Source organism: Xyrauchen texanus, chromosome 46 (assembly GCF_025860055.1).
Source record: "Xyrauchen texanus isolate HMW12.3.18 chromosome 46, RBS_HiC_50CHRs, whole genome shotgun sequence".
NCBI classification, from domain to species: domain Eukaryota; kingdom Metazoa; phylum Chordata; class Actinopteri; order Cypriniformes; family Catostomidae; genus Xyrauchen; species Xyrauchen texanus.
In genome coordinates, this window is record NC_068321.1 from 462,201 (window position 1) to 475,573 (window position 13,373).

The window sequence follows — 13,373 nt, forward strand, 5'->3', positions numbered from 1 at the left end:
TCTGGAAATGTCTTACAATAATGTTTTTCTTTATTACGTGAAACAGCAGCAGGGGAATAAAACAAACATTTCGGCCCAAGGCCTTCTTCAGTGTCAGTAGTGCATTGATCAAATGCATTGATGAAGTTAACAGTTGGATGTGCCAAAACTTTCTTCAGTTAAACAAAGACAAACTGAAGTCATTGTGTTTGGAAACAAAGATGAAGTTCTCAAGGTGAATGCATACCTTGACGCTAGGGGTCAAACAACTAAAAATCAAGTCAGGAATCTTGGTGTGTCTCTAGAGTCAGACCTTAGTTTCAGTAGTCATGTCAAAGCAATAACTAAATCAGCATACTATCATCTGAAAAATATTGCAAGAATTAGATGCTTTGTTTCCAGTCAAGACCTAGAGAAACTTGTGCATGCTTTCATCACCAGCAGGGTGGATTATTGTAATGGACTCCTCACTGGCCTTCCCAAAAAGACCATAAGACAGTTGCAGCTCATACAGAACACTGCTGCCAGGATTCTGAGCAGAACCAGAAAATATGAACATATCACACCAGTCCTCAGGTCTTTACACTGGCTCCCAGTTACATTTAGGATTGATTTTAAAGTATTATTACTGGTATATAAATCACTCAATGGGCTAGGACCTATATTGCAGATATGCTCACTGAATATAAACCCAACAGATCACTCAGATCATTAGGATCACATCAGCTAGAAATACCAAGGGTTCACTCTAAGCAAGGAGAGTCTGCTTTTAGCTATTATGCCAGCTGCAGCTGGAACCAGCTTCCAGAAGAGATCAGATGTGCTCCTACATTAGTCACATTCAAATCCAGACTCAAAACACATCTGATTAGCTCTGCATTTACTGAATGAGCACTGTGCCACTGTGTGTCCGACTGTTTGTACTGGATTTTATTTTATTTTATTCTAAACTGTTTCAATTATTCTTATTTTTTTATTCTTATTTTAATCTCTTCTATGTAAAGCACTTTGAATTACCATTGTGTATGAAATGTGCTATATAAATAAACTTGCCTTGCCTTGCCTAGTACAGTAGTAACCATTAAACCATTATGATAACCATTAAAGCAATGGTATTTTGCCAGAAACTGTTACCATTGTACATTTCACAAGGGTCTTTGAAAGAGGCTGCTTTCAGCTCAACTGTTATTTTGGTCTAAAAAGAAAAAGAAAAACAAAAGAACATAATCAACACTTTGTTTAGATTCTTTAAAAAAGTTTTGTTTAAGAGAGGTCTGTATATATATATATATATATATATATATATATATATATATATATATATATATATATATATATATATATACATGTATTTGTCTAAATGAAAAGTAGATGAAGTTGATCAGTTTTAAATGTACATCCTCACTTAATGTTTAATGTTGTTCAGAAGTGGCATAAGTTTATCTCTTCTGCTGAAACCTAACCAATTTCACACTTCATTATATTACAGTCTGTAGTTAGGAAAACAGGGTTTATTTGTTTTGTTTGTTACTGTTGTTATGTTACTGAATCAACAGGAAATATCAGAAACAGTTTGCAACTTCTCTCCTCTAACTTCCCGTTTAGAGCTGTTGCTATTGATACGGCAATGTTTACTTCCTTTTTACGTTGTTATGACTATAAATACATGAAGAATTGTATACATTAGTTACAAAACGTAAAGCCTTCAATCTCTATTACGTAATCATCTAGATCAGGGGTGTCCACACTTTTGTGTGATGATCTACGTTTAAATGAGCAACTCAATAAGATCTACCAACTAAAAAAAACACAGTTTCATTTAAAATAAGAAAATGCTTGTTGGGACTACTGCATGTATCCCTACATGGAATTCATCTTCTAATTAATACAAAAATATATAATAATGTTCAATGTTGATATCATTCAGTTTTAAAACTAAACCCAAAACACCTACAGCACAATAGATTACAATAGCCAGGGCATTTACCTCATTCTGATGACGAGCAAATATTGACCAGGCAAGGTTTTGTTTATTCAGTTGCCATGACAACTAGGTTTGCGCATACCCGCCTTCCAAGGACTTCTGAGAACAGAGTGCGAAATTGCGATGCTACTGCCCGGATTAGCTACTGTCTTATTCCACTCAGTTTTGTCTAATCCGGGCAGTAGCATCGCAAAAGTAGTATCAAGTGCAAGTCAGACAGAAACTAAAAGAAGGAAAGACATTATATTTATTTTTATAAAAATTTAACTAAAGTACAATTAAATTTTGTGCGATCTACCAGCATTGCCTTTGCAATCGACTGGTAGATCGCGATCGACTTATTGGGCACCCCTGATCTATATAGTCTATTGTAGATTTTTATTCTTTAGGGCAGACCTGTTTCCAGTGCTCCTCGAGGAATAGTGGTTGTCCTATTTTCCCTCCTCTATGGAATAATACTGCCTCTAAAAGATTCACAATCCATTATTTCTGCTTGTTGTCAATAGTCACATACACACATTCAACCTTTTACAGAAAATTACCTAACATTTCCAGTTTCCAGATCATGAGTGAACACGCCCCTTTTGAAAATACTGTTACATTTGGCTCTGGCCATTTTCCTTTATGTAAAGTTATGTGAACAGAACATTTTGTACATTTACCACTAATGGCAACCCAACCATTTTCCTGTAATTTACCTGGTTGCATGAGTGAAAGGGGCTAATGTGCCTAAGAAAGGGCTAACGAGCCATTTTGGTCTGCTGATCAAATAATATGTTGGCATTGGGCTCGGCAATTCATTTGATAACACTTAGACAGAGTGAGACATGATTATACGCATGAAACATTTAAATGGGTGTGACATCAAAAGACATAGTGGGTCTGATTTTTGGAAGCATTTGTGCATTTTTATTTAAAAAAAAAAAAAACATTTTAAAAGCACTTTTCACAACAAATATTGTTTCAAAGCAGCTTCACTGAAAAGTATGCTGTAAAGCCTTGAAGTCCTCATAGAGCAGTTTAAATGGAAAATCATGCTTTAAAAATGATTTGGTCTTTAGTCTCCCAGTAAGCAAGCTGTGGCAAGGAACACAAAACTCCATAAGATGATGATTAATGGAGAAAAATAACCTTGAGTGAAACCAGACTCACTGTGTGGGCCAGTTCCTCTCTGACTAACATTATGAATATAATGTTAGTCATCTATGTGTAATACAAGTTGTGTAATAAATTAGTAAACTGAGTAGATGTTATTAGGCAAAGATATTGGATGGCCTTTATTATTTGGCTGATGAAGTCTATATTTATTGATTTATTGTCTATGTATCCCATTTTTAAGAGTGTGGTCCATCCTATGGTAGGTGTGCCTTGCAGTCCGGCTGAAAGCTTGTGGCATTTCATTTCTAGTGAAGTTCATTCTAAGTCTGAGGTGCAGGCACTGAACAGTTAAGTATCCCTTGTTGTGTGGTAGGAGTTGGCAGCAGTTCATCATCTGTGAAGTCCATTGTAATGTATTGAAGTGATGCAGACAATGTTCATCAAAGCGCCCCACGCTGTCTGGTTGGCACAGGGTGCAGTTAGTAGTCATCACTCAATGACACATAGGCAAACAATGATTGACAGCGATTGAAATATAAAATATAATGCTGTCGAGTGCTCGCTGGCTCCGAGATGCACATTGAGGAAAGGTGCCTGGGATAACACGTAACAAGTGTGCATGCCTATCACTAAAAATAAAGAGAACATTTTCTTACCTTTCTGGAGCAATCTTCTTTTTAAATATGGCGTTACTGTCACATATTCCCTGTTGTCTTTTGTTTTTGTGCTTTTATGTTGAAATTCTTGTTTAGTTCTATCTGAACTGTTCTGAGACCAGTTCAGATAGACAGCACACTAGAGGTTAAGTAATTCACTAAATAGGGAGCAAGGGAACATCCTATTTCTTTCTATGCAGCTATGTGCAAAGTTCCGTTTCAGGCTGCAGATGATGCTTGGACCACTCATCATTTTTTGACATACATTGGATAATGATCAGTTCATAGATTCCGAATTTTATAATGCAACATTTAATTTTAACATGGTTGGCAGTGATTAGATGATGCAGGATATGTAAAACATTTACATTTACATTTACATTTATGCATTTGGCAGACGCTTTTATCCAAAGCGACTTACAGTGCACTTATTACAGGGACAATCCCCCCGGAGCAACCTGGAGTTAAGTGCCTTGCTCAAGGGCCCAACAGTGGCATCTTGGTGGTGCTGGGGCTTGAACCCCTGACCTTCTGGTCAGTAATCTTGAGCCTCAACCACTGAGCCACCACTGCCCCTAAAACTTATTCACCTTCACAGAAAATCAGCTGTAATGTCAAAAATGTCTCAAAAACGTGAATAACCAACACTACTGACTTTCTATAACTTGGTAGTATTTAAAATGTCCACATTTGTGGATCTCAATTTTTAAGAAAACTATTTGCTCTGGAAAAAACATGTTTTTGTTTATGAGGCGCTACTAGTAACAAATCAAAAAGTGAAATGGAAAATGCACAGAAGGTTCTCAGAAGGTTAACAATTGTTGTGTGTGTTTGTAGTAGTATTAAACTGAATTAAGATACACTGTGAACTTTCGATCTGGAAATACTGCACGTTATCTCTGTGAGAGGAAGTGGTTGCAAGTTTCCTGCAAGATTACACTAAAACACGAACAACTTCCAATTAAATCGTTTTAAAAAATGTTTTATCGCAAATGAGTGTTTTTGTCTAGTATTAATCCATATAGATGGGATGCAAAGTTTTCAAAAGTAATTAATATATGAATTAGTGGAAAATAATATATTCTCATGTTGTGCTTTTTACAACATGATTTGAACATTTTAAGTACCGTTTTGGTGAATGTTTTTAAATGTCACACCCTCTTTAAAATAAATGACAAACGGAACAGCATGTGAAGGTGCAAGCTGACCAGCATCCTGTTTCAATGAACCACAGCAAAGTGTTTCAGTCATCAGTACTTTGTACACATTCAGCTGCAATACATGTGCTGTCACAGAAAACAGTGGATATCCTTCGGGACAATGCCATTAGGTCAATTAATGGCATTATATATTGTATACATACAGCTTATCAAGGTTCATTATGATAATTGTTAAATAAATGTTCAAGTAAGGCAATGTTTAAACTCTAAGGATAACGATTGAAATGTAAGGATATTCAAGTTTATAGGATTTGAGAACCCCCTCTAGATTGTATAGGCTTGGTTTTAAATGCACACCCACCTGGTGGCGATGCCAATCAGAAGATGGAGACACAAACCATGTTTATTGGTGGTGTGGTAAAAGCCACGAATTTTGGTTGAAGGTTCAGAGTTTTGTGAGTGACGTGTTGGGCACTCGGGTTTCGTTTAGCCCCAGACTCCATATTTTAGGCGATGAGGCGGTCATCAAAATAGGTTTTCAAAACAGGATTCTGACCAGTGTTATGACAGGCAGGCAGACAGATAGTTTTAAGTCAGCTGGAGCACCATCATTTCCAGAGTGGTGCGTGGAGATGGGAGGGTGGCTGCTTTCGAGGAGGTGTCATATAGAAGGCTGGGGGACTGGGGTTCATTTGATGGGAAATAGGGCAATTATTGGGGTTTTTGGGGGACTCTAAGGAAGGGAGGGGCTGTGGAGAGAGAGGCATCATTTTAGATGTGTATGAATATTATATATATATTTTTAGTTTATTATTATTTGATTTTGTGTGTGTGTGTGTGTGTACTTGTGTGTGAACGAGGACGTTCAATGGGGGTCGGGGTGGGGTTGGTGATTGGGGAGGGGTAGTAGAGGGTGTTAAATGTTGATTCATTGCATATATTTTTTTTTCTTTGTCAGCTATTTGAATCAATAAAAATGTTAATTGCAAAAAAACTGACTAGAAAGATGCAGGAAGTGTTCAAGGAAATGTCTTACACTTTCCAATGACGTGCTTGTGATGACATATTTAAAAAAGAAAAACCTAGCCTCATGTGATTAGCTGGATAGCTACATGTAAAGTACAGTATATTAAATAGAAAAGTAAATTAATCATTTAACAGAAATATAACTTATTTGGTAATAACACATAATGTGTGCATGCCTATCACTAACAATAAAGAGTACTTTATGACATGGAGCAGTCAGAAAATTAGACGTGTCCAAGTATTAATGAATTAAAGTGTTAACATTAGTTGACAGGAACTAACAATGAACAACTCTTTTACAGCATTAACTCATCTTGGTTAATGTTCATTTTTAAAATCAATTCTGTCTATCTTTCATCTGTATCTGTTAATTCTCTTATTCTATGGAGTCTATGGATTCCATGGGCCATAATGCCTCTACGCCATATTGAATTTTATTACAAATATATATATCTTATGAGAGTGCATTGTCAGATTTAAAAGAAAATCAACATCATGTCCTGGGGATACTTGAATAGTTTTGAGACAGCGCCACCTATAGTTCAAAAGATAACCTATACTTGTATGCTGACTCTATACCATGTTTGACCTGTGTCAGCTGTGAGTTCTGGGCTTTAGTTACAAAAGTCTTGGGTTCGATCCCCACCTAGACCAGTGTTATAGTTGAATTGCTATTGTCCGGAAGGTCATTGTGTTGTGCTTACTGAATAGTTGCAGGGGTTATCCCTGATCTTTTCGGCTTGCAGGTATTCTTATTCTTCTTCCTCCTTTTTCTCCCCAATGGGAGTTTAAGGCAAACAATCTGGAGCGTACATAGGAAAATGATCATATTTGGCACACTGATAGTTGTTATGAATGGCCCCCAGATCAGGTTTGAGGTGTCTAAGCCAAAATCCATAGCGCCACCACCAGTTCAAAAATCCACTTTACTGTTGCAAATAACTTTCGTTTAAATAAATAACCGTTTAGTCTAAAAAAACATTTTTGCTTTCTCTGATAACGGCCCTATGGTAATTGAAATTTTCTAGACTAATGAATGGAGCCCTGCTTGGGACAATTCAAAAGTCATTGTGGACTTAGTGTAGGACACTTTTTGCCCTATTTGGGCTTGGCCCGCTTGCAGCTATATTATGATACAATATTTACTTACGAACAAACACTTCTCATAAATCCGTTAGGTGAAGGGGAAAATCATCAGTACAGCAGAAAACATTCATGTATTGGATTATTTGGAAAAGCAAACAGCAGGTAATCTGATGGCTGTGGATATATCTGCTTATACTTGTAATAGATGATAGATATTTTTATTTTAAAAGTGCTTAAACAGTGAAGCTGTTTACCAGAGGATTCCATTCACCAAACAATATTGCCCCAATTTTGAAGAAACATGTACAAATAATGATAACTTTCCATTCTTTTAATGGAACTACAAACAAGGTTATTCACTGACCTAGGGTTTGGAACTGATAAAGATTCTCTGTACTGGAATACCTATAGATATTTATGTACATCAAAATGAATAAATAGCAACATTTTACTCGGGTGATCTAGAAGAGAATCCCCACAATACCATTGCGTATTCAATCCCAACATTCTTTCTGCTGCTGTATTCCTATTTATGCAAGACTCATACGCTGAGGCTGCTCCAGGTTTGAGCGAAATTTTTCCAGAAAGCGTGAAGCAAGTTCGTCATCCACTAGACGTCCATCACTAGACAAGGTCACAGTCATTAGCTGTTGAGTGCAAAGAACAGGGTCCGAGCCATCCAGGTTCTGGGGTGCCAACCTCAGTTCTGCCCTGGTGCTCCCCACCGCTAAGATGCACGCTTGAGGAGGATTTATCACTGCACTGAATCCACGGATTCCAAACATCCCCAGGTTAGAGATACTATAAAAACAAACAAACAATTTTAGTGGTTACTATAGATTGGGTTTAATGTAATTCAGTAATTAAAATTAAATATATACCCAACTAAATGAGAATGAAGCAAAACCTAATTATATTAACAATCTATGAATGATTTGAGTAATCATTTGTCTTGACTAGTGACAGCACATTTTCATATTTACTCCTGGGATGTGTTCCACCTTTAGCATAGATAACCTATTTTTTAAGTGACCCCATTAAGTTTTGGTATATAAATAAAGTCTCAGTGGCCTGGTTAATTTATGGCCCTCATTGGTTTCACACAATGCATTCATGAATAAAATTAGCAATTTAAATAATGTTGAGATCTGAGAGTATAAATGCATATATGCAGATAATGAAGAAAATCAATAAGAAACAGCATAATTCTTAAATGATAAATACGAGGTACAAAAGCAAGGTTGTATGTTACTTATTTAGGTGTTAGCACTCGTGCTAGTGAACTAACAAAAATAATTAGTGCAAAGTAAAAATGTACTGGCACACATAAGTGATCATTCAAGTGATATTTATTAATTTTTTTTAAATGTATTACTATTTTGACCTACTATTATAATTGATACAATTTTATTAATTTAATGATTCATTGTTATTACTATAAATATTAATCACAAAATAAATCAGGCTAACAATAATAATCTTTGAGGGCAAAAATAGTTTCTCTTTTCTAATAGGTTTTATCTCTATTGTGACTGTTTTTTTTTAGTACAGACTCTTCAGCCCAAATGCACAACCAGTGGACAGCATAAAAGGACACTGTGACCCTGACAACCGGTCCACAGATTTGGTCATAGCAAAGCAGCCATCACTCATTGTACACGTTTGTTGATGGATATCATAGCCTCAATTTTCAGCGTAAATGTGAGCAAAAGTGTCACACTGTAAGGACCTGTACAAAAGCTATACTGAACAATATGGCAGATAAATAGTACACTGTATATTTTTACAGTGAAATGATAGAATAGAAATACATTCAAATCATAAATACAACAAAGACATTCACCTGAATGAACCTCCCTGATATTCTTCTGGTAACAGTTTGCCATCTCGTGCTTTCTGCGCTAGAGCCTGAGAAAGTAAGAAACATGTGAGAACAGACTGTGATTTTTACTATGCTGAGGAGGCAAATGAACAATATTAACAATTACTCTTTAACAACCAATGTATTGGTCTTTGAACAGCAGTCAGATGTTCTGATTCGACTATTATTTAATTGAAGCAAAAAGGGTTAGGTTTTATTAATGTAACCCTAATGTTTAGTTTTTTTCAGCCTCTTACATGGTTGCATTGATGAACTTCCAATACCTTTATTTGATAATAATGCCCATATGCATATATTTGTCTAAACTTGTGTTTTACTGCATGTTAATGAACTTTACATTTATATACCTTTGCGGTGGCAGCGATCTCCTGCAGGCCTTTGTTAGCAGCATCTTTGATGATGGGAGTGATGAGGCCGCGCTCTGTTGCCACGGCGATAGAGATGTGGATAGAGTCAAGAGCCTGTGGACCCTTGGCAGACCATATCACGTTCACCTCTGGCATTTCCTGCAGGAAACATCACAAGACAAGCTATGGCCCACTACACTAACCACATCCACTATCCATGTACTGTATGCACCGATGAGCCAAAATATTATGACCACTCAGAGGTGAAGTGAATAACATTGATCATCTCCTAACAAGGCCACATGTCAAGGTCTGGGTAGATTAGATGGTAAGCGAACAATCAGTTCTCGTAGGCAGCGTTTAATGCAGGAGTAAAGACCTGAGCGACTTTGACAAGGGCCAAATTTTTATGGCAAGATGACTGGGACAGCGGCTTGTGTGGCGCTGCCGGTCAGCAGTGGTGAGTACATACTGACAGTGGTCCGAGGAGGGACAAACCACAAACCAGCAACAGGGTGTTGGGGGCCCAAGGCTCATCGATGTGTGAGGGCACCGAAGGCTATCCCATCTCATCCAAACTGACAGAAGGCCTACTATGACACAAGTCACAGAACATTTTAATGATAGTTACGGGAGGAATATGTCACAACACACAGTGCCTCGCACCCTGCTGCGTATGGGGCTGTGTTGCCACAGACTGGTCAGAGTGCCCATGATGACCCCTGTCAACCATAGAAAGTGCCTACAATGGGCACGCGAGCATTGGAACTGGACCTTGAAGCAGTGGAAGAAGGTCAACTGGTCCAATGAGTCCTGTTTTCTTTTGCATCACGTGGACGGCCATGTATGTGTGTAACAAATACCTGGGGAAGTGATGGCACCAGGATGCACTGTGGGAAGACGACAAACCGGTGGAGGGAGTGCGATGCTATGGGCAATGTTCTGCTGGGAAAATCTGTGTCCGGCCATTCATGTGGATGTCAATTTGATACGTGTCACCTACCTAATCATCATTGCAGCCCAGGTACACCCCTTCATGCCAATGGTATTCCCTCATGGCGGTGGCCTCTTTCATCAGGATAATGCACCCTGCCACCCTGGAATGGTTTGAGGAACATGAGTTTGAGGTGTTGACCTGGGCTCCAAATTCCCCAGACCTCAATCAAAAGCATCTTTGGGATGTGCAGGATCAAACAAGTCCGTTCCACAGTGGCTCCACCTCACAACTTACAGGACTTGAAAGATCTGCTGCTAATATCTTGGTACCAGATCCCACAGGATACCCTCAGGGGTCTTGTAGGCACCAACAGCATATTTTGGCAGGTGGTCATAATAATTTGGCTTATCAGTGTATATATATCAATCTCATACATGATTTATGCCATCATAAACAAACTGACAGCCAATTTGCATTACCCACAATTCACTGGGGCACAAGTGTGCATTATTTACATTCATCCTGTATGAGTCAGAAATGTGGAAAGTACCAATTTTAGCTAAGGACTGCGGCCAATGAAACCCAAGAATGGTATCAAACACACTGGCAGCAGGAGTCTGAGGGTGGCGAGGGCAGCTAATTACCCTCATATACAATTCAATTTCATATGAGATGACTGTTATTTTGGGCAGTTAATACAAGGGATGTGCACAAGTAATCAATTAACTGAGTACTTTGTTCTGCATCAGCCATACGATTATTAAAAACACTCCTTAAAATACACAAAACTGATAAAATGTGAATGAACAGTAATTCACTTTGGATGAAAGCATCTGCCAAATGCACAAGTGTAAAATGCGCATTCATTGGTTCATGTAGTATGATTTTTGACGTGAGCAATGTTCCTGCAAAAATATGTGCAGAATAATTACTGTAATGCATGGCCTCTATGATTATTTATTAGAATATTATATATCATTCATTTAGATTTCATAAAATTAAGTATAATTCATAGAATTAACACAAATTAAATAAAACTCAGGTGGCCTAAGGGTTCACCAAATATAATTTTTCTAAGCAAGAACGAAAATGGGTCGAGAAAATACTTAAGCAATATCACACGAGCAAGAGGGCAATATGGCCCTATATCAGCACTGCTGTGATTCGGTCGCAGACACGAGGCCGCAGGCAATCACAGCAATGCTGATGTAGTGCCATATAGCACGATTGCGAGTGTGATTTTGCTTATATACCACAGCTCATCTAAAAATTAAGAAAAACTGAGTAGGCCAGTTGTGCATGGAACACATTCTTACATGAGAGAGAGAGAGCTCTATTCAAACTGATATTTTAATATACTTTTTTCTCCTCCCTTACTTATTGCTCTCTGTTTTTTACTTTGTCATTTGTATTTTTTATTATCATTATTATTAATTTATTGTATATACATGTTGTTGTTTTTATGTTTGTAATGTGTTTATTTCTCAATGCTTTGGCAACATTGTACACTGTATACAGTCATGCCAATAAAGCTCAATTGAATTGAATTGAGAGAGAGAGAGAGAGAGAGAGAGAGAGAGAGAGAGAGAGAGAGAGACTTAACAATATCTTTATTAGACCATTTGTCCTTTTACCTCAATACAATAATCTTACAAAAATTCCATTTCATAAACTATATTCCTATTTCTACACATTTAAAAACAACATTTCATTTTCTCCAATTTGACAAAGTACTCCCCCCACTGACCAAACTTCAGAAAACATTACAATATCACTGACCAATTTATAATATGTATACTCTATCTTGATTCTAGCTGTTATCATCCCTTTTAGTACCATTTCAGCATTGATTGAACCTACACCTAACATTTTATTTTTTTTAGTTTTCCATATGGACAACTTAGCTGAACCCAACAAAAAATTCAGTAAACATTTTTTCCTCCTTTCTTGAAAATTATAAATTGGACCACTTATAAAGTTTTGATAGGAAAAATTCTCTCCAAACTTTATAAAACTTTGTGTTAAAAAATTAAACAAACCCTCCAACCTAAAACAAATTAAATAAGTGATTAACCGTTTCTTCTAAGCCACAAAATAAACACTCTGTCCCCACTGCTGGATTTAGGTGTGCCACGTGTCTGTTTGTAGCTTTAGCCCCGAACATTAATCTCCACTGCAAGTCTGCGGTACGCTATACAAGTCGCCTGTTGAAAAGAGACCTCCAACATGCCTTAAAATTTGTCCCAAACACTTCTGACCACCTCCAAGCCTTCACTCCTCTTAGCACAGTCTGATGAGTAACCTTTACACATGTTACATAGAGTTCTTTCTTCTTAATATCTTGAAAACTCCCCAACTTGGGGTACTCAAATGTTAAAATCGAAAGTCCAGTTTCCTCCATCTCCTCTTGCACCGCAGCAGAAACTGTGATGGGTGGAAAAGTATAGTGCCCATTCCAGTCGTGTGGCAGTGCCTCTCTGCAGGCTCCAGGTAGAGCTGCCCACACCTCCTCCATTACTCGTTTCAGGAGTCGAAGTGATCTCAACCCCGTAACACTCTGCAAAGACTCCGCTGTTTTCCAGTCATCACCACTTCTCAGATCCCCCAACTTGACATACCCAGCCTTCACAAAACACAGACTTAGAGGACAAAATCCTTGTTCTTATTAATGGATTATGAAACAGTGGTTCTCCCATTATCCAGTCCTCAGGTTGTAAAATATCTCTGTGCATAATAAATGTCTTTTTCCAAGCTGTTATCATTGACTTATAAAAAGGTGTCAAGTCTTTCAAATCCACTTCATCACTTTGCAGTAAAAAAAGCTGCTTATCATACAATAATCCAGATGTTTTCCGCAGAAGAGCACAAGCAACATTAATCCACCCAACATTCTCCTCGTACAACAGCCTCTGGGCTGCTTGCAATCGAAAAGCATTTATGCGGCTCCGTACATCTATTAAGCTTTGCCCTCCTTCAATCACTGGTAGATAAAGTGCAGGCCCGAGGAATCCATTTTTGACCAGACCAGAAAAATCCACCAACTTCCTCTGAATCCCCTTAATGCTGTCATCTGGTGGCTTCAGCACATTCAGTTTGTGCCATAACATAGAGGCAGTCAGGTTGTTTGTAATTAGGACTCTACCTCTATATGATAGTTCGGGTAATAGCCAGTTCCACTTAGACAATTTAGCAACAACCTTTCCAAGCAGTCCCTCCCA

At 37.8% G+C, this 13,373-nt stretch overlaps 1 protein-coding gene across 1 annotated transcript in view; it reads right to left on the minus strand.

The window, feature by feature from the left end:
* Positions 1–4,019: 4,019 nt before the first annotated feature.
* pdhx (pyruvate dehydrogenase complex component X) overlaps positions 4,020–13,373 on the minus strand; it is a 66,135-nt gene continuing 56,781 nt past the window's right edge. The window contains exons 9-11 of the mRNA XM_052119179.1: positions 9,219–9,377; positions 8,833–8,897; positions 4,020–7,790 (exon numbers count right to left, since the gene is read on the minus strand). Of these exons, the coding sequence (XP_051975139.1) occupies positions 7,520–7,790; positions 8,833–8,897; positions 9,219–9,377 (495 nt within the window). The 3' untranslated portion in view covers positions 4,020–7,519. The remainder of the gene's footprint in view (positions 7,791–8,832; positions 8,898–9,218; positions 9,378–13,373) is intronic.